The sequence below is a fragment of the Bubalus kerabau genome, chromosome 13 (assembly GCF_029407905.1).
Source record: "Bubalus kerabau isolate K-KA32 ecotype Philippines breed swamp buffalo chromosome 13, PCC_UOA_SB_1v2, whole genome shotgun sequence".
In the NCBI taxonomy this organism is placed as follows: Eukaryota; Metazoa; Chordata; class Mammalia; order Artiodactyla; family Bovidae; genus Bubalus; species Bubalus kerabau.
This window is the reverse complement of record NC_073636.1, coordinates 7441996-7464666: the sequence shown is the minus strand read 5'-3', so window position 1 is coordinate 7464666 and position 22671 is coordinate 7441996. Positions and strand designations below refer to the sequence as shown.

General features: G+C 41.6%; 1 protein-coding gene across 13 annotated transcripts in view; it reads left to right on the top strand.

Annotated features, from left to right (window-relative positions):
* The window catches only part of TASP1 (taspase 1), a 281853-nt gene that overhangs the window by 222753 nt on the left and 36429 nt on the right, over nucleotides 1-22671 (top strand). For 10 of the 13 annotated variants that reach the window (XM_055543419.1, XM_055543421.1, XM_055543418.1 and 7 more), the window contains 2 exons: nucleotides 462-572; nucleotides 19128-19201. In XM_055543419.1, coding sequence (XP_055399394.1) covers nucleotides 462-572; nucleotides 19128-19201 — 185 coding nt within the window. The other 3 variants (XM_055543420.1, XM_055543426.1, XM_055543427.1) reach the window with 3 other exon arrangements.

Genomic DNA, 22671 nt, shown 5'->3' with positions numbered 1-22671 from the left:
AGGAGCATTCTTAAAAGTTTGTTATAAACTTTGTGGCTTTTTGTTGAAAATTGAATTTAAGGTAGTAAATGGAAGCTTTTGGTGGCATGCCCCTGACAGCAGGGAGAGCCTGGTAAGTGATCCCGAAGAGCTGATCAAAGGGAGCTGCTGAACATTTTTTGCTGTATTTGTGTGTTGGGCCTTTAATCTGGCAGTGTTTCCAATTCCATTCTGAATACGGTCATGCACGCTCCACCCCTGCTCATGTCTCCTTGGCAGCATCTGGCACTGTCTCTGTCTGTTAGGGCTCAAGCCTGCCTTCATGATCCAGCCTGGACAAGATATGAAAAACAGCGAGTATCAGAAAATAGGCATCTTTCAAAATCTTACTCATCCCACACATTTGTTCCCATAATCAAATGAAAATTGGGAGTGAAAAGAGTAAAATGAACTGAAAATGACCACCGGTCGTTTGTGCCTAGGCTCACCTTTCCTGGCCAGCGAAGACGGCGTGCTCGGAGGGGTGATTGTCCTCCGGTCCTGCTGGTGTTCTGCAGAGCCTAACTCTTCCCAAAATAAGCAGACACTTCTGGGTAAGTTAAACTTGCACATCATGTGGGTGTCTTTCTCTTTCCTTTTTTTCTGAGACACAGATTTATATCCTTACGTTGATCATTTTAACCTGTGGGTGGGCCTGGATGTTCTATTGATAGGTATACATATCTCTATTCCACTGACCTCTCTGCCTAGGTTAATGTCTACAAGGTAAATATTTATTTCAGGGTATATGATTATAGCATGTTTTCCAAATGGACTGAGAACCAAACACCTTTACTAAAGCCCAATATTAAGAATATCGGACCATGTATTTATCCCTTGCCTTATTTGACAGAGCATTTGAGATGACCCATAGCAGTAAACACAGTAACACAGAGAGAAGCTTCTTCCTATTCTGCTCCCCGAAAGGAATCAGAATCATGTGAAGACCTACTGGCCTAGAAGTTCACCCTGGCTTCGTGGCTTCTTAGCTGTGATGCCTTCACGCATCAGTCTCACTGTTCTGTGCCACCTCCTCCTCCACATTGGAAGGATGTCCGCCCTGCCTGCTCATAAAGCTGTGGTGAGGAAGGGTCCCATGAATATTTTGCAGATTTGCAGATGTCCACCCAGATGTGTGGCTTTGTCTCTGACAAAGTACACCAGTGGGGATGGAGCCCAGCCCACCCAGCCCACCCTGCATTTGACAAGGCACAGACTTGTGGGGGAGCCTCTACCCATGGAGGTGCCTTTTCCTAAGTCATTTATCCAGAGCGAGGGGCATTTAAAAAATCCGCATGAATGTGCCACATAAGCTAGCAGGGGCCCCTATATGTTATTTTTCTTTAATTGACTTTTTAATCGAATTGTATGTTTGTTCAGAAAAGTGCACAAATCATTATAACTGCAACTACTTGGAAAATATTACAAACTGAACCCTCCCCTGTGAACAGCATGTAGATAAAAAGTAGAACTTTACTGTAACCCAGAAGCTCCCATATAACCCTTCCTAGTCTCTACCCCTTCAAAGTTAATAACCATTCAAACTTCTAACACCTTGATTAGTTCTATTTGGTTTTGTATTTTGTATAAATAGGATCATAGAATATGTTTCCTTGGTGTCTGATGTCTTCAGTGAATGTTACGCCTATTAACTTTTTCTGTGTTGTGACGGTAGCTAGTCCACTCTCATCGCTATACAGTAGTCCATTATGTATGGGGATACTACTCAGTGGTTATCCGTTCTTCTCTAAGTTTTTTTATATTTTTGTAATAAGCACTACAAGTCATTCTCAGGGCTGTGGTAGTTCAGCTCTTTGTGTAAAATTCCTTTTATCAAGTATGGTTGACACCTGCTCTGTATTGTATGATTGTTGTGAATTGCTGTAGTACAAGTCCCTTCCTATTTTGAAGTTTTATGAGTCTATAAAATAGAAAAATTAGCATTTCTTATGAGGATAAAAATTATTTTTTCTTTAGAAGCCTGAAGAACTTCCATAAAAATCTTTCCTCTCATTTGCCAAAGGTTGGGGGGGTGGGGAAACACCACACTTTTATAGAAAATGATTCTTTTGCCACCTGATCACCAACTTCATAATTTTTCTTGCTATATTTATTTTCTTCCTGTTTCCACCCACTATACTTAGTACCCAGGTTGTTCCTAGCCCAAAAAAAATAAAATAAAATTTAAACCGAGGCAAATAGTTAACTTGCCTCTTTGGTATCCTAATCATTGTTGAAACCTTTGAATATCTTCCACAGTTAGGTAGCAGGGAGTTTGTCTTTAAAATATGCAGAGAGGGACTTCCCTGGTGGTCCAGTGGCTAAGACTCTGAGCTCACACTGCAGGGGGTCCGGGTTCAAGCCCTGGTTGGGGAACTAGATCCCACATGGTACAACTAAGGGTTGGCATGGCCCAACTACAGATCCCACATGCTGCGCCTAAAGATCCCACATGCTGAAACAAAGATCAGAGATCTGATGTGCCACAGCTAAGACCTGGCGCGCCAAATAAACACATAAATAAAAGTAAATATTAAAAAACGACCTTTAAAAAAATCAAATAACATATGCAGAGGATGTTCCTGAGCCTTCCATAAAAGCTCAGAAAAAGTCTTTAGTCCTGGGAGGCAGGGTAGGGGACAGTTATTGAAACTGTTTCATAGTCTGCTGCTAGAATGGAGTTTCTGTTCTTCACTGAGCCTGGGCTTTCACCCATTCAAGTCAATCCTGGAAATTGTAAGAGTTTTGTTTGTTTGTTTTCACTTGTCCTTTCATTATTGGAGTTAAAGGTATACTTAAAGGTAAGTCATAGAATTTTAGCTCATGTTAGTTTTTATCACTGAAGTAGTCATTCGTACACTGGTTCCTACTCTCCATGTCAAGGAGAAGAATAAAATGTGAAGTGTTGCTTTATGGAATAAGTGAAGTCTTGCCATTTGTTTGTGAAGTTTAAAACCTGGTGAACGTAGGCTCCTATCAGCTTCTACCAGTGATGTGGGTTTTTACATATTTTGCTTTAAGAAACTTACACGTGTTGAGTATGTGGTGAGAAAGTAAATGTGTACAGAAGGATAGAAAGAAGATGTGAAGGTCACCTTTGCTACCCAGTTCCTGGTTGTTCTCGTGGGATTCACCTTCATTCTGTAGAATGTGCTCCTGTTCTGTTTCTCCATTAATCAGTAATGTGTGACTCTCTTAGGGGAAAAAATTAAGGGCACAGCTCATACCACTCCCTGTCACCTTTCCTCATGACTTTTGTGAGAACTCTAATCTGAAGTTGTAGATTTAATTTTATTGCAACTTTAATGCACTACTTCCTGACTCATCAGCTTTGATCATCTCTTCCAACCATCCCTCACCCCTTGGACTACGTAAGCTTCTTCCCTCTTCCTCCACGATTGCCAACCCTCACCTCAACCTCTAGCAACCACGCCGTTGTTGCCATAGTAACACTGCATTCTGTTCTACAGCCATCTTGCTTTCTGCACTCTGATTAGAGTTGGATTCCAAACAGTGACAATTAATAACCAGCATTGGTAGTGTCATGATTGTGTAAATATTATTCACTGCAGATCTCAGGAGTAGAAGATTAGACCCATCAGAAAGGAAGTATCTGCCATAAGCCCCTGCCTGTAAAAGGAGAATGTTTCAAACATCAAGCTCAAGTGGGTTCTTCTATGCTTTACCACGTTAATTGCTCCAGATCAGGCCACAACGTAATTTGTTTCATGTTTGGCCCATGACTTCTCATTTATCACTGTATAAAATTCTCATGAAAATATAACTTCATCAACTCATAGCTCCTTAATGTTTGGTAATATCAAGTAACCAGGAAGGCTGAGAAGTCTTTCTTTCCTATACATCCAAACAAAACAAAACAATTCCCAAAATTAAAAAAAAAAAAAAACACTTAACTGCTGTATGTATCACTTTTTTGTACAATTAAATACAATATACATATACTTTTTTGTATAGTATATATACAATATATTTTTTGTATAATATATATACTTTTTAGTATATTTGTATACTAATTTATATAATTTTTTGAATATAGTATAATCAAAATAATCTCAAACTTCATCTTTTTCCATATTGACTCTCTTTTCTGAAAATCATTAATAGCATTTCCATTACACCACAAATGTAGTTTGAATCAAACCCCATTGCCACTTGATGGAGTTTCCAGGAAGCCATTACCCAGCTACCCCTCTTGACAAATACATCAATTACAAGAGCCCCAGGTGCTGCTTCAAGGGTGGGATGGCTCAAGAACAGGCCCTTTCAAGGTTTGGCCTTTGTTACTGATTCGGGAATACAGTTGGAGAATCCCAGCTATGGAGCAACTTTCAAAGTCCTCTTGCATGACTTCGTTATGTGTGCTTTGTCCATAAATTGTTTGAGAGAGAGGGAGTTTAATTCCCTCCCCAGTGACTCGCCAATGCATAAGAATATGTCAGAATGACAGTCTGTGACTTCCAAGGCAAGGTCAGAAAAGGCGTTGTTTACTCACTCCAGGAAAGACCAGCTACCATGTCACAAGGACACTCAAGCAGCACCACGGAAAGGTCCCTGTGGCAAAAAACCGTGACCACCTTCCAACCGCCAGCAAGGCACTGGGGCTTCCCGCCAACAGCCTTGGCCCCAGGGGAGCCTGCAGTTGACAGGATCTGGGCAGGTTTCTGGACTGAAATCTCATGTTGTTGTTGTTGTCCAGTTGCTCAGTCGTGTCCAACACTTTGTGACCCCATGGATCACAGCAAGCCAGTCTTCCCTGTCCTTCACCATCTCCTGGAGTTTGCTCAAACTCATGTCCTTTGAGTCAGTGATGATATCCCGCCATCATATCTTCTGTTGTCCCCTATTCTCCTCTTGCCCTCAATCTTTCCCAGCATCAGGGTCTTTTCATGAAAGATGCTGAAAAAGAACCACCCAGCACAGGCACTGCTGAACTCCTAGTCTGCAGAAACTTAGATAATAAAATGTTTGTCGTTTTGAACCACTACATTTTGGGGTAATTTATGCAGTGATAGATAATAAATCAACCTTTAAAACGCTCTCCCTGCCAAATGGTCCTCTGGTTTGTCTAAAGAACTACAGGGATGAATCAGGTGTTCTGTTGCATCTTTAGGCGGCTCAGGCCACAGGACTTCCAGTTGTATCAGTGGATTCCACTTCTTTGCTTGGATAAAGGTGATCAGTGCCCCCTTACTTTGCATGCCCAAATCCCTCTTTCCCAGACTGTTTCTTAAGCCTCTGCAACCTCTAGGCTCCCCACCTCTATCCATCTCCCACCTCCATCCTGCCTCCAGACCTCTGTCCCTCTATGACACAGGGAACCTTACCATGGCTCAGAAACACAGAAGCTGACTGTGCTGAAGCAGAAAGGGCAAAAACAAGAACTTGACTGAATTGTGTCTTAGAGAGCCACACCAACTCCAGCATTAGAGAGATGGTGGTCAAAAAAGAACCACAGAAGTATATGTGACTGGTGTACTGCTTGTTTAAGCTTAACGTTGAAATAAGTTTCTGTGTTATATAATAACTTTCTGTGTATCCTAAAATAAAGCAAAACCTGTGTCCCTTACTGTTACTCCCATGCTCCTACTTTTAATTCTTCAGTGAGGACACACACACACTCACACCCACTCCGTCCTCTTCCCCTAGAAGATAGATGGGAAATGGAAAGCAACTTGACAGGGGAAGCCCAGCCCGATCTGGTGCTGGAGCAGCGTTCAGTGTCACCTCCTGCTTGCACTCCTCCTCTCCTCGTCTCCACTGACCTGAGTTCTGGCAACTCCAGATTGCTTTGTCTTCTTCCAAGGGTTGTATCTTTCTGCCATTAATTTTCACATGCTGTTATTACCTGTGCTAGGAAACTCCTTCTTTAAGACCCAGCCCAGAGAGAAACCGCCTGGAATCCTTTGGAAGCCCTCTCCCCAGGTGATTTGTCCCTTCTCTGTATACTTTTTGCAGTGTGTAACCTCCAACCTTTGTAGCAGTCACTGTGACATTCTAGACATGTACTGGAATGCTGCCGTTCCCACTAGGCCAGCATTTCTTAATCTTTTTTTCTAAATTCAGTTGAGTGGAATTGAGCACAGGTCTTTGAGCCCCAGTGGTTCATGTGGAGGGTACAGGGCTTGGAAATAGCTTAAAGAAGGATCCATTGCATCTGAGACGCCTTCCAGGACCCAAGAGTGGGCTCTTATCTAACTCCTGAAATGAATCGTCTGAGGAGACATGCGCTGACAAAGCAAGAGACTTTACTGGGAAAGGGAGGCTGGGTGGAGAGCAGCAGGGTAAGGGAACCCAGAAGAACTGCTTTTGCCATGTGGCTTGCAGTCTCAGGTTTTATGACAATTGAGTTAGTCTCCAGGTTGTCTTTGGCCAGTTGCTCTGACTCAGGGTTCTTCCTGGTGGCAGGTGCATCGCTCAGCTAAGATAGATTCCAGCAAGGAGGGTTCTGGGAGATTGGAAGGACAAATGGACTGGGTCTCCTCTCTCCTCACCTTTCCTGATTTCTTCCGGTTGGTGGTCGCTTGTTAGTTTCATGTTCCTTACCAGTAAGATAAACCCTGCTTGTAGCGACTATCTTGCCTGGCCAGGATGAGAAGTTTAGGTCCGTGTTTCCCCTAACATGAGCATCACACCACCAGACTGTGAGTCATTTGAGGGCAAGTTCAGTTCAGTTGCTCAGTCGTGTCTGACCCTTTGCGACCCCATGAATCGCAGCACGCCAGGCATCCCTGTCCATCACCAACTCCCGGAGTTCACCCACACTCATGTCCATCAAGTCAGTGATGCCATCCAGCCATCTCATCCTCTGTCGTCCCCTTCTTCTCCTGCCCCCAATCCCTCCCAGCATCAGGACCTTTTCCAATGAGTCAACTCTTCGCATGAGGTGGCCAAAGTATTGGAATTTCAGCTTTAGCATCATTCCTTCCAAAGAACACCCAGGACTGATCTCCTTCAGAATGGACTGGTTGGATCTCCTTGCAGTCTAAGCAACTCTCAAGAATCTTCTCCAACATCACAGTTCAAAAGCATTGATTCTTCAGCGCTCAGCTTTCTTCACAGTCCAACTCTCACATCCATACATGATCACTGGAAAAAACATAGCCTTGACTAGATGGACCTTTGTTGGAAGAGTAATGTCTCTGCTTCTTAATATGCTATCCAGGTTGGTCATAACTTTCCTTCCAAGGAGTAAGCGTCTTTTAATTTCATAGCTGCAGTCACCATCTGCAGTGACTTTGGAGCCCAAAAAAATAAAGTCTGACACTGTTTCCCCATCTATTTGCCATGAAGTGATGGGACCAGATGCCATGATCTTCATTTTCTGAATGTTGAGCTTTAAGCCAACTTTTTCACTCTCCTCTTTCACTTTCATCAAGAGGCTTTTGAGTTCCTCTTCACTTTCTGCCATAAGGGTGGTATCATCTGCATATCTGAGGTTATTGATATTTCTCCCGGCAATCTTGATTCCAGCTTGTGCTTCTTCCAGCCCAGCCTTTCTCATGATGTACTCTGCATATACGTTAAATAAGCAGGGTGACAGTATACAGCCAGTATACAGTACTCCTTTTCCTTTTTGGAACCAATCTGTTGTTCCAAGTCGAGTTCTAACTGTTGCTTCCTGACCTGCATATAGGTTTCTCAAGAGGCAGGTCAGGTGGTCTGCTATTCCCATGTCTTTCAGAATTTTCCACAGTTTATTGTGATCCACACAAAGGCTTTGGCATAGTCAATAAAGCAGAAATATATCTTTTTCTGGAACTCTCTTCCTTTTTCCATGATCCAGCACATGTTGGCAATTTGATCTCTGGTTCCACTGCCTTTTCTAAAACCAACTTGAACATCTGGAAGTTCACGGTTCACATATTGCTGAAGCCTGGCTTGGAGAATTTTGAGCATTACTTTACTGGTGTGTGAGATGAGTGCAATTATGCAGTAGTTTGAGCATTCTTTGGCATTGCCTTTCTTTGGGATTAGAACGAAAACTGACCTTTTCCAGTCCTGTGGCCACTGCTGAGTTTTCCAAATTTGCTGGCATATTGAGTGCAGCACTTTCACAGCATCATCTTTCAGAATTTGAAATAGCTCAACTGGAATTCCATCACCTCCACTAGCTTTGTTCATAGTGATGCTTTCTAAGGCCCCCTTGACTTCACATTTCAGGATGTCTGGCTCTAGGTGGGTGATTACACCATTGTGATTATCTGGGTCATGAAGATCTTTTTTGTATAGTTCTTCTGTGTATTCTTGCCACCACTTCTTAATATCTTCTGCTTCTGTTAGGTCCATACCATTTCTGTCCTTTATTGAGCCCATCTTTGCATGAAATGTTTCCTTAGTATCTATAATTTTCTTGAAGAGATCCCTAGTCTTTCCCATTCTGTTGTTTTCCTCTATTTCTTTGCATTGATCACTGAGGAAGGCTTTCTTATCTTTCTTTGCTATTCTTTGGAATTCTGCATTCAGATGCTTATATCTTTCCTTTTCTCTTTTGCTTTTCGCTTCTCTTCTTTTCACAGCTATTTGTAAGGCCTCCCCAGACAGCCATTTTACTTTTTTACATTTCTTTTCCGTGGGGATGATCTTGATCCCTGTCTCCTGTACAATGTCACAAGGACTGTGTCAAATCCACCTTTGTCCCCACCCTACATTGTAGGCTCCAAGTAACTATTGGAGGAATAAATTAAGTGCCACATGGAATTTCTTTACTGATTCTATAGCAGAAATTTTTAAAGAAATTGACCACTCTTCCAGAAAAATGAAATGTCACATAAAATATCCTGCCATGCTCTTAAAAAACAAACAAGATGGGTCGGAAATGTTGGATAATGACGAGTGTCCAGGAACAAGGATATTTGGAGACAGTTTAAACGGATCCCAGGAGACAGCCTTTGCAAACATCCTTGTAAAAGGACAGTTTGGACGTGAATGTGTTTGCAACATCCATCCCACCACCTCCCACCCCCCAGATCAGGATATGTTGGCAAAGCCCAGCCTACAAATCACTGCTTTAACACAAAGCAAATGCTTGTCCCTGGAATGAAACAGCTGAGAATAATTAATTTTCTCTCTGCTTTTAGAGGGAAAAAACCAATATATTTTTACCTGCTAATGTACAATTCCATGTGTTTTCCAGGCCTCTACAGAAGTACTTTATTGAGGCTGCTCTGTATAGTATAATATGGTTTATAATTGTGTAAACAAAGGCACATCAAGCTTTCCAGTGGAAAATACTAGTTCTTTTCCATTTTAAGCTTGAGTCAATACAAGTAATTAGAATATATGCAAATGTATAGCGTGAACAACAAATCACACTGTTTGGGTGCATTTTTTCTCTTGTAGCCTACCCTCTCCATGCTGATGGGAACCTGGCAGATCCTGTGGAGTTCAGGGGTCTTACCTTAGAGTGATTAACAGGAAGCAATAGTGTGAAGAGCAGTGTGAAGCAAACTCCTTATATTTGAGGAAAACCTTAAGCAATTCAGGATAGTAGGCACAGGGGCTGCTGCTAAGTCACTTCAGTCGTGTCCAACTCTGTGCGACCCCATAGATGGCAGCCCATCAGGCTCCACCATCCCTGGGATTCTCCAGGCAAGAACACTGGAGTGGGTTGCCATTTTCTTCTCCAATGCATGAAAGTGAAAAGTGAAAGTGAAGTTGCTCAGTCGTGTCCGACTCTTCGCGTCCCCATGGACTGCAGCCTACCAGGCTCCTCTGTCCATGGGATTTTCCAGGCAAGAGTGCTGGAGTGGGGTGCCATTGGCACAGGGGCTAGTAGGGGTGAAAAGGCTGCCTGTTCAGCCAGAAGTCTTTCCACCAAGCCTGTCTGTTGGAGTTCCTCTTCCTAAACAGATGGAAGGCCCACAGTTCAGGGTAAGGCTGGTTGTCTGATGAGCACGCGTGATAATTGTTCCTTTCCCATCAAGTCACCTTCACCTCACCCAGAGAGTAATGTTCATGGTGCTGATCATTAAATTTTGTACATATTATTTCTGCTTGACCAGCTACTTTCCCCCCTTGTTTTTCATCTTTATTGTGAAATGTTTTATGTATTTTTAAAAGAAGACTGTAATAACTTTGTAAGTTATAAAGATTATAATAAAATGAACACCTGTGGACCCACCACCCAGCCTAAGAAACTGCCCATTTACCCTTATCTTTGAAGCCCCCACATGGGCCTGTCTGAACTTTATATAAATGGTGCAGCAGGTGTTTTCTTCTCTGAGAATTTCTGAATTTTCTTACCTGATTACTCGAAAGGGTAATGAGTTGCTTTATCACTTTAGACTTTGCTCTCTGAAATCAACTGTTCTTCAGCTCCCAATTAGAACTGAAATGTGGCATTCTCTCCCACTTCTTTCCAAAACAGGCCATGTTCTTTATTGAGTACTCTTCTTGTCACTGTTACGAAAACTTGCCGTGACTTAAAAAATGTTAGATTGATGCTTCCTGGAACATTAAAAAGATAAAAGGTCATTTTACTGTAAATTAAAATTCCAACTGCCTTTTGCTTTTACTGGCATTAAAATTCTGGTGAGCACATATAAACACATGTACTTCAAAGGACCTTCGTTCTTGGGGCCCGGCAGAGTCACTTATTTCCATTTCATGGCACATGCCACCACGAGCACTTGTGACCAGGCAGTCTGCTGGGCTCACACGATCATAAAAACAACCCTCAAAAAAAAGGCAAATTAGTCATTAGACTGGTAGTGGGGAAAGAAGTACTTATGGCTGGTTATCTGATGTTAATACCTTGTCTTAAAAATGTAACTAAAACTTTGTTCTGTAAGCAAGTCCAGTATCATGGTTGGAAACTTATTTCTTTTGCACCTCTGCAATGTTTTGGGATTATTTCATCTTCACTGTAGTCGTAAGAGATAGACTGGCATTTTGGTTCTTATTTAAGGATGAGATGGAAAGGAGCAAATTAAATAACTTATTCCTAGATGCAAAGTGAATAAAGCAGACATGATATTTAAAAACTTTTCAGCAACTCAGTTGCGTTAACCTATGGAGGTAGTGCTCCACAGTTTGTATTTTTCAGATATGGCTTTCATTTTTAAAGGACAGATATGTTGACCATCAATAACTATCATTTGCTTTAGCACAGAACTTTTCTACTGTTAAATATTGCTAATTTACTTTAAAAAATTGGAAATAGACTTATTTTCATCTGTCATTTTCTCCTCCATCATGAGTAGTGTGCTTCTAGCTATAATCTAAACATATAGTGTCTTTCCTTTTGACCACAAAATTTTCCATCTGAAATAAAGAATACAAAGACTTAAAATTTTAGTGACTATATAATTCTTATTACTTTGGTTCTCTTAAAACTCTCAGAAAAACATTTTGAAAGATTTTTATAGTCAGTTTTTATCCGCTCACAGAGTAATAGAGATCACCTTTAGCATGAAATAAAACCTAAAAAAATATTTGTTGAATGAATGAAATCATGTTTCAGTATATCTTGTTTCACCAAATGCTTTCCTTTTCAGCAGAGAACTTCCAAGTTCCAGCCTTTGGCCCCTTATTTCTGGTAGTTTCTAATACAATAAAATGATAAAACAGAAAGAGAATTGAATAATATCCTTCAGGGCTTGTTTTACTCTTTGACCCACATCCTTCTCTTCCTCTTTCAGTCAACATCTTTCTTTAGTCTTGAACAAATGGAGTGAGCCTTGAAAAGAGAGAGGAATTATTTTCTTGGCTTGGCGTAGAGGGAGTTCTATAGAACTCCAGCCCCATAGTTCCCAAGACAGTTCAGTGGTGAAAGGTTTTCAAGGAAGCAAGCCAACTCAAGGTTACTTCATGGTAATCATGGGACATGCATTTTATGACTCTTAAGGATTCCGTGTCAGGACAGGAAAGCATCCTTGAATGAACTCCCTACTGGGTTATAAAGAACCTCACTACCTGGGGGGAAATCTATAGAGATAAGATGAGATTATTCTATTTACAGTTCCTCTTCCTTCCCATTTTAAAAAATGAGTTTATCTTTATTCAATGAGGAGTAACTTAAACACTGTGCAGAATGTCCTAGGGTAAGCCGTTTGACCTAAGGCTAAGGAGCGGCAGCTGACTTGGCAACTGCCCAGCCCAAGACGGTTCTGATTTTAGAGTTCTGTTTCCTCTGCAAGAAAGTCTGGGATATGAAGCCAGGCAGAGGGGTTTTAAATGGGTGTGGGAGCCAGTGCAGCTGGGGGTGTTAACAACAATTGGAGAACAACTTAAAAAAAAAAAAGTAGCTGAGGGCTTCTTTCTGGTCAGAAAAGAGAATCTGTTTGAATAGAAAAAACTTGCTCGCAACCCTGGTAAGGAAACTTTGTTTTACTTAAACAGGATGACATGTGAATCATTTTGAAAGAGAAAGAGGTATCCTAGGGGGAGCATCATTTAAGGGGTGGTTTATATTCCTTGTATTAACCAGGGAAGGTGCTGACTTAACCGTCACTAAAAGGCAGGTCCTGCATGGGGGCTGAAGGCTGTCTCAGGCAGTGGAGGGCCCTAAGCTCTAGGCCAGCTGCTCTTGGACATTATACTGCAGGTGAATTCGTCTGTTCCAATGCATTCAAAACAACTTTTCAGACAGTCTGGCCTCTGAGATTATGTACAAATCCATTCCAACTGTCCCCAGAAGGCCATTAGCTTGTCTTCCTTGAGGAGCACATGAATGGGACGTCCGCGCCTCATCCATTCTCCAGCACTGGAACAGGATCAGTAGTGTTGACCTTTTTTCACATCGTGCTGTTTTGCTGGGATGTATTTACAGTCATTTGGTGGAGAAGAATCCTACTGAATCCCTGTGTCCATCTTTCATAGCTTAAACCCATTCAGAAAGGTAGCTTGGCTTTAGGTGTTCTTAGCGTTTTCTGATGAAGGTCTTTTCATCACCTAGGCATTTCCAGTAGTCTTCGGATGTGAAGAGCTGACTCACTGGATAGGACCCTGATGCTGGGAAAGATTGGGGGCAGGAGGAGAAGGGGGCGACACAGGACGAGATGGTTGGATGGTATCACTGAGTCAATGGACATGAGTTTGAGCAAACTCGGGGAAATACTGAAGGACAGGGAATCCTGGCATGCTGCAGTTCATGGAGTTGCAAAGAGTCAGATGTGGCTGAGTGACTGAACAACAACACCATCCCTTGGGCTTTGGCCTTCTTAAACACAAAAGCTTTTTTCAAATCAGTAGTTGAGGTGTGAAACTGTCATGCTATTGTATGTTCCTCGGTTCTTTGTCTCGTCACAACAAAGATTTGGAGTGACGAACATTAAAGCCCTCAGCACGTCACAGCTCTCAGGTCTTGGACAAACCATGTTATAGCTCTTAGGCAAATCAGTGTTACAGCTCTATTTTATTTAGAAGATAGCATGAGAGAGAGAAAGAGCACACGCATGCGGGAGAGAGAGAGAGTCTATAAGAAAGCACTTTGGCTCCTCCTTTTATATGTTTTTTTCCTCCACCTGGGCCTGTCCTATGTAAATTGGGCTTAGCCAGGAGTGCTGTTTGTTCTACCTGAAGTCTTCACTCTGGTCCTCGGACCTTCCTTTGACCTCCCTTTGTTCTATTTTCGTGGGCTTTTCCCTTCCTTGCCTTTATCCACCGCCATTTTGGACTCCTTTTCCCTAGTCTACCTACATAACAAAACCACAGGAGCATGATCCTTACCAAGAGGCCAGAGGCTTCTTTAAACGGAAATCAGCTTGAGCTTGACCACACCAAAAATGCTGTTTCAGACAACACACTCTCAGGCTCAGAGGTGCCACTCCAGGCCACTCATTAACCCTGCATGTTACTGGAGTTCGTGGTCTCTCCCGTACATGTAATAATTACACATGGAAAACTCCTGGTACTTGGATAAAGCATCTGCCCAATTAATTGTATTATTATTAGAATCATTTTTAATGCTATTACCATAAAATGCAATTTTTTAGCGTAGAAGACATTTTAGTCCCTAAAATCCATAAATACGTTACAGACATCTTGGTGTCACCAGTGGTAAGAAATACAGCTCCTTTACTGAGTAGGACTTATGTCTTTGCTTTTCTTCGATGTAATTGAGTTTGTTACAATACTGCTTCGGTCTTAGGTTTTGGTCTTCTGGCTGCAAGGCAAGTGGGATCTCATTTCCCTGCCCAGGGGTCGAGCCTGCACCCTCTGCACGGGAAGGCTGCATGGTAGCTGCTGGATGTGTGGTGAAAAGTAGGTTGCCCCCCCTCCGCTTCCTGAATCACCAGTTGCCTCTCTCTCGTGATAACCACTGTTGCTGGTTCCTCTGATGTTCTTCCAGAGAGATCCCATGTATTTACAAACATGAGTCATCCATGGTGCCCTTTTATTTTCTTTCACAGAAATGAGCAGTATCATTTTTTTTCCATCTTTCTTCACCTTGTCTTTTGTTTTAGATAAACTGTATATTTTGTAGATTAGTGTTTTTTCCCCCAAACTGTAGCATGTCACATTAATGAGGTCTAATTTAGTGAGTCAAGAGCAGAATCTTTTCCCTGTAGCACACAGAATATAAAGAGCCCACAGAATATAAAGAGCCCACGTATTCAGTGACAGTGTAGGGGGCTTTTTTGTTTTGCTTTGGTTTTACTGTGGTTCCTGGCAAAACGTTTGAAAAAACACTTAGTGTGGATGGTTCCATATCATCCGCATAGACCTTTCTCTTTTTTAATTACTGCATAGTTTTCCATTGAATAGGGTACCATAGTTGTTCATATATGTTCTCACCAAAAGGCAGCCGTGCTGTTAATATTTCCAGTTTCTTCCTAATTAAAATTACTTCAGTGAATATCTGTGTAAAGATGTTATTTTATACATACAAAGGCATATCTGTACACTCTACCTAAAAGTAGAATTGCTAGCTCGAAGTGTATGTCATTTTAATAAAAGGAGTCTATCCTCATTATTTTCAGATTCATGAAAATTTGTGACTCTTCTTGCTTGATGAAATTTGCTTGTAATTGAAAGACCAGTACTCCAGCACTTTCCCAGTCATTTGTGGGCATGAGCAGGGTTGGGGAAAATTTGAGCTGGAAAAGTAGCAGAACTCATGGAGTCAGGAGATGACAACTGGTTAAAAGAGCATGAGGGACAGCGTTACTGTGAGACTGAAAGCCAGAGAAATTTGTGGGCAGGGCATCCAGGGTCAAGAAAGTATTGACCTCTTCTTGGCTAGTGTATTATTATAAAGAAACATCAGACAAGTTAATTATCTATAAAAGTATATGCTACAGGGGCTTCACTTGTAGCTCAGTTGGGAAAGAACGCGCCTGTGTGCAGGAATCGGCCTGCAGTGCAGGAGAGCCGGGTTTGATTCCTGGGTTCGGAGGATCTCCTGGAGGAGGGCATGGCAACCCACTCCAGGATTCTTGCTTGGAGAATCCCATGGACAGAGTAGCCTGGCTGGCTACAGTCCAAGAGTCAGACATGACTTAGCAACTAAACCACCGTATGTTATATAAGGTGTCTCTAAACAGAAAATACACATCAAATGAGGTTACTTCTTGAAAATTTTGTGACCAGAGGCTTGCAGGACTTTAACCTTGTATTTCCCTTTGGAGCAATGGCTCAGTGTTTGCTAATTCAGTGTTCATGGCAAACTTGCAGACCATAACTACCACAAATTATAGCAATGTATTTTCAAATGGTCATACTCCCACCATTATTTTATGAGACTGTTACCTCCCTTCTCTGAGCCCCAGTTCCCCATCCAGGCTTTGCTGAGTTCTGCCATGAAAAGCAATGCTTGGCAAACGAAAGATTATCACTGTGAGTTCCTCTCCTGCCTCCCTGAAGTCCTCCAACAAGAAATAATTTGTTAAATTACTATTAATAGTGTATTAAATTATTGAGTTAAGATATACACTAAAATAAGATTTCTTTTCAAAAGCATTTTATGATTTAAATAGTAGACAATTCCTGCTGAGAGTCTCAAGCTATCCTGAACTAGTAACTGATTTGAATTGTTGTTATTAAAGAGTGTGTCAGGGACTTCTCTGGCAGTCCAGTGGTTAAGACTCCATGCTCCTACTGCATGGGGCACATATTCCCTCCCTGGTCGGGTAACTAAGATCCCATATGCCACGAGGTTGGGCAAAAAAAAAAGTGTCAGTAAATGCACCTCCTTTTTTTGTTTATTTGTGAAAAGAGTGAAGGAAGACTGAATTTCTAGACATTGAGTTACTTTAAGAACTCCTAAACTCTATATCTAGACACTTTATTGATAACCGTTCAATAGAAAAATATTTAATGTGGTCAATCATTATACCCAGTTTACCCTGCTTTGTGAGTCTCATTTTTTGTGTGTGTTACATTTCCTTAAAGTAGGCTATATTTTCAGAGAGAATAATGTAGTTTGAAATCATCAAAATTGTGCCTTAAAAAATAATGCACAGTGTTTTTATCCTTTACTTTCATGATTAAATTGACTATATTTCCATGCATTTTTTTCTTGGCTAATTCATGAACAGTTACCACCTTAACGTTTAGGGAATAAAGAGAGGTCACAGTGTTGGAAATACCTGAATTTTGTATTTAAATATAATTGCATTGGCACCACACTAGGGAAGTTTGGTAAGACTTGAATGCCTTTGCTCTATTAGGCAATTTAGGATATCCCAGACCTTGCTCTGGACGTCAGGCTTTTTGAAGTTCAAAGCAGATGTGTGAGGAAGAGAAAGCATCTGGTGGAGAGAGCTTGCTTCACTGCCTGAAGCTGTTTTCTTGCACTGGTAGGCGGAGCGCTACAGAACAGGTCGGCCGTTTGCGAGCTATTAGTGATGAGAGAGTGAGCTGCTATGTGAGGCGCACAGAGCTGGCTCTCAGGCCTCTGCCTTCCCCACGTGTCTGGCAAGGCCTTCAGAGTCAGGACGGCGGAGCCCACAGTCCTGTCTCAGCCCACACAGTCTTCAGGCCTAATTAGCTCAGAGAGAGAGATGGATGGCTCAGGACCCGGAGGCTTGGTGTTGAGCGAGGCAGTTTTATTACCCGGGACTTGTGAAATTTTTGTAAAAGTTCATCAAAGCTTTAAAAATGCCTTTAAAACAGCATAGAGTTTTGCAAGTAAGTGCCTGAAGGTGACAGAGTTTCATGTGTATCTCAGGATTTTTCTTTCTGTAACTGTTAGATATAATTTCAAATTTATGCAGACGTTTTGAGAATAGATCAGGGGTCACCTGTGATTACACGCGTTTGCTCTTTGTTTTCATTTCCCCCGTTTGTTTTTCCATTTTTACTTCTTTTTTTTTTTAATTTTATTTTATTTTTAAACTTTACAGTATTGTATTGGTTTTGCCAAACATCAAAATGAATCTGCCACAGGTATACATGTGTTCCCCATCCTGAACCCTCCTCCCTCCTCCCTCCCCATACCATCCCTCTGGATCGTCCCAGTTCACCAGCCCCAAGCATCCATTTTTACTTCTTCCTTCCATCCCTCTTCCCTTTACACACACATTTAAATGTGTACTCTTTTTTTCTGAAAGACTTGAGAGCAAGGTGGAGAGTCTTTACTCTTAATACTTCAGTGAATATTTCTTAAGAACAAGGTTCTTCTAAGTAATCATAGAATAGTTAGCAAAATCACAGAGTTTAATGTTGATACCACACTATTATCTAATCCATAGTCCGTTTTCAAAGTCCATTACTTGTCTCAGGAATGTCCCTTCAAACACCCCCCACGCCTATCCAGGCTCCATCCCAGAAGGACACATTGCCTCTAGTTGTCATATCGTCTTTGTCTTCTTTCTTTCTTTATTTACTTTTGGACATGCTGCGCAGCTCATGGGATCTTTGTTCCCTGACCAGGATTGAACCCAGGCCCTTAGCAGTGAAAGCACAGAATCTTAACCCCTGGACCACCAGGAAATTCCCTGGGATGCATTCGTCGCCTTTAAATGGGAACAGTGTCTCAACTTTCTTTATATTTTTTGACTTTGACATCTTTTGAAGAGTTCAGGTTGGTTGTTTATTAGTGTTCCTGTATCAGGTTTGTGTGGCGTTTCCTCCTGCCATTCTGAACCTGTGCTTCTGGCGGGAACACTGCAGAAGTGGTGTGAGTCTCGGCTGCCTGATCCGGAGGCGCATTGCGTTGATTTGCCCCCACTCGGTGATACTAGCGTCCACCCCTTGGTTAAAGTGGGGCCCATCGCAGGTCTCCACAGTGAACTTACCCTTTGCCCCTTTGTGTTTCATAAGAATTTTCTGGAGAGATTCCATTGAGACTGTGTAAAAAGCATACTCCTTTTCAAATTTTCCTGGTTTTTGAAAGTGTGATGCTTTTCTAACTCTATCATTTCTTCTGCATTTATTCATTGACATTCAGTTGCAAGGAAGTGCCTTCTCTTCTCCCCCATTTTACTTATTCCTATTTGTTTGTATTAGTTAGACAGGCTGAGACCTGGGACCTAGGTCTTGTATGAGCTCGTTGATTTTAATTTTGTTCAGTGATGATAATTCTTTACTGTTATTATTTATTCTGATACTTAGATTGACACAGATATGGCCAATTGGGGGTCTCTTCAGGCTGATCCGTGGGCCCTTTCCCAAGCCTTCATCATTCTTCGAGGACTTCCTCATCTTCTGGCACAAAAAGATGTTCCAGATTCGTTTAATATTTTCTCTGCCCAGGCCCTGGAATCAACATTTCTCCAAGGAACCCTGGTTCCTTTTCATAGAGAATGACATTTAAAAAACCTTGACCTAGAGAGTGTGTGGGTTTTAAAGGAAACTACATTATGGAATATTACGTTTACTAAATCATTGTATACCGTGTGCATGAGTGTGTGTGCATGTGTGCATGTGTGTGTGTTTAATGTTACAAGTTTCAAACAGAGGAGCATTGATTTTACATGTAATAATCATAAGTTTTGACAAGAAAGAAATACATTTTTCATTTCACAGTAAATGGCATTACACAGTTTTGAGTACTAAATCATCTTGACGTTTATGAAGGAGCAAATGGAAAGTGGGGAGCCGAGTGTGTTAAATATAAAGCTATCTTTAACTGTTCTATTAAAAACCAGAGATTTATTTTCCATCTGTGATCTGAATGTGCCTATTTGTATTCCCTTCCCTGGCAGTGGAGTTTCTGTGGAGCCACACGACCGAGAGCATGTGTGTTGGTTACATGTCCGCCCAGGATGGGAAGGCCAAGGTAAGTGGGGAGAGCTGGGTGCAAGAGGGTAGGAGAGGGCGGGAGGGGAACGAGCAGAAAGTCTTACAGACAGCGCGGGAGCCTCCAACTGGCCAGATGGACACAGGGAATTTTTTTTAGCTTCTCTTGGGTGGTAGCTCTATGATCTTTATGAGAATCTGATAAAGAACAGTCACAAATCCCAAAGAAAAATAGCAGATCCTTTTTTGCTTTTGATGATGGAGCAGAGGAAATTAGGAAAAACCTTTTTTTTTTTTTCACCTTGTTCTTCTTTGTTGTGAATAAGAAGAAACTGGGACTGGGGAAGAGAAAGTGGGTAATGGGTTGATGGGGCTGGGTGGTTTTGCAGGGAGGATGGGAAGACCTCAAGGAAGCTGAGGCAGAGTTAGCCCAGCACCTGGACACACTCTGCACGTGTGAGGGCAGAGGCAGCCGCGTGTGTGCAAGGGCTGCCTATCTCGTGCTCCGGGTGGTCTGACACGGCATCCTCAGGGCAGGGCCAAAGGTCTGCACCCCGTGTGGCCTGCACCCCGCCGTCCCCCAGGGGTTACGGTGTGGCAGAGAAGCCCACACGGCTCCTCTTGAGTTGCCTGGCCTCCCTGCCCTCACAGCGGGTGAGCCTGGGAGTCAGAAGCATCATTTGTGGATTTATATTATACCGGCCTCCTGTTCTTGTTCATAAAATTTTTTAGAAACAGCTGTGGCCTACGATGTTTACTTGGCATTAAAGTACCTCAATTACAAAGCTGCGAAGCTGGGCAGCCTCTTTTCCAAAGGACATGATTTATTTTACACATTTGAAAATGCAAGTAAGGAAACTTCTGATGTAAACTGTTTGATATAGGTGGCATCATTAACAAATTAAGGTGACGCGTAAGAAAGAATAGTTTCTTGCTTCTCTGTCGTGGAACACCCATCCAGGCAGGCCTCTGACTATCCAGCAAGTTGGTAGCATCGCAGGGCTTTGTGAGGACAGCGTGTGTTTGTGACAGTGTTATAGAGATCACCCCCACCTTTGTCTCAGTTCAGTTCAGTTCAGCCGCTCAGTCGTGTAGACTCTTTGCGACCCCATGAATAGCAGCACGCCAGGCTGCCCTGTCCATCACCAACTCCCAGAGTTCACTCAAACTCAAGTCCATTGAGTCAGTGATGCCATCCAGCCATCTCTTCCTCTGTAGTTTCCTTCTCTTCCTGCCTCCAATCCCTCCCAGCATCAGAGTCTTTTCCAATGAGTCAACTCTTCACATGAGGTGGCCAAAGTATTGGAGCTTCAGCTTCAGCATCAGTCCTTCCAAAGAACACCTTTGTCTCACCGCTGCCTAATACAGTATTTGGATTGTATCCATATATTTATTTCGTATGAGTATGCAGGAAGATTGTTTTGTTCCATAGTATAAGGAGAATTGAATTATAATGGCTCATTTAAAAAAGTTGATGAGTTTAGAGCAACACTAAAATAATTTTCTGTGTTGATGGAAATGTTTTGTATTTATATTGTGCTGTCCAATAGGATAGTCACTAGATACAGATGCCCTTGAGCACTTGAATGTGGCTGGTGTGCTTGAGGAACAGAATTTAAAATTTTATGTAAATAGCCATGTGTGGCTAGTGGCTACCATATTGAATAGAATGGGTATAAGCAATGAGTGGAAATTAGCACAACAGTGTAAAGCAGTTCTCTTCCAATTAAAAATAAAGGAAAGAATAATGAGTGGAAAAGTGACTTTAAATATTTTCAAGCATTCAAAAAGAAAATATTCTTTTCTTCCCAATGGCAAAAACAGTTATTATTATTTTATAATAAGCCAGGTAAGCCACAAAAATCCTTAACTGGCTTGCGGCCAGTTAAGCTTCTCCTGCCCCTGACACGTAGAATCTGAGCTAAGATCGCTTCTTAACAACATCAACAAAAAGACCTGGAAGAGGTGGGCCTCAGTACTGAAGCCTGTCTGGTGGGGACGGTCATGTCATTAAGCCCTGTATGTGGAGTGTTATCCCTGTCATCCTGTTATACGGTCTCTGTTGTCCCTGCTGGTGGCCCCCTGAAGACACCTTGCTATTTAACATGAAACATAGGAGGAAAGAGCATGGAGAGCCGTGCCTTGAGCCCAGAGCTACTTGGCTTCCAGTTGCATTGCGTGACATCTGGTGGACGTGGTTCTATAACGGTGGTAAATTCTGCAGCTGGTGGTGTCAGTGGCCAGCAGACAGGGCCGCTGCTTTCGCTCCACTCGTCAGTCGCATGTTTGAGCCTCCTTGCCGGGAGTTCCGGCTTCTCCCTTTCTTCCTCCCATGGCTACAGATGCTTCCCCACAACCCCCGAGCAAAAAACAAACAAACAAAAAACCCCCGAAACGCTAAAGCTTTGGTTGAATTCTATTGATTTAAAAAAAAAAAGGCAAAAAAAACAAAGAAACCAACAAAACCAAAAAAAATATCTCTTCTGTCATAAAGGCTGGAATTTTATTGTATTACAAGTATAGCAAAATTATAGATGAGAGATGGAGCTCAAAAAAGAAAAGAGGGGCTATAGCAAAGTTTATATTCTTTTTAAGAGAGAAAGCCTTTGGCCTACTGGCCCTGGTTTCCTTATTTCTATGAAAGAATGATTGAATTAGTGGCATACCCACTCAGCATGATGACAGTTTGTGAAACATGCTCTCATGTATGTTGCAAACTGTGGTGGCAAAATGAGAAAGGAGGCATCTTTAAAAACTAAAACAATAGCCATAGTATTTTTTTTAATTTAAAAGCAACTTATGGAAAAAAAAAATTTTTTTTTTAATTTACTCTGCCTTCCAAAAATTACCTCCTTTCTGCTTGTTACCAAACTCAGAAACTAAAATCACTTGGCCATTCAAACATTTTATATAAGCTAATTATATTTAATCCAAGTTAAGACCTTGAATTAAAGTTCACCCAAAATAGTACTATTTAGAAAAAGCTGGATAATAACTAATACCATTATAACCAGAATCCATACGTAATTTGAACAAATAGGAGTAAGTTCTTTTATGTTTCTTTTTTAAATAGAATGTTTTTGCAGTTATATACCTTAATTTAATTTCTAAATCCCTACTGTTGCATAAGTTAAAGAGATTTCTTTTTAACTGAGCCCAAATTAGGGCATTGATACCAGCTGAATTTAAAAATCAAATTGCCAGTATCCTACCCAAGATAGCAGACAGTTAATGAATGGTTTTTAATAAACACCTAGTGTACATGGACTAATGTAATAAAAACAGATGTTAAAATTGGCATGGAACTTATTCGAGAATAATAAGTAAAACCTAGGTTTCTTTTACGATGTAGAGGTCATTTTTTTTTTTATAACATAGTGAAAATACTGTTATAAAAATTCATCCTTGAGGAGGAGCAAGCTATTTTATGGTCTTAAGGTGTTGCCCCAAGGTTCTTATTAGTTTCAGGGAAAAATAATAAGTATATAATGGAAAAACCAGGCAACAACT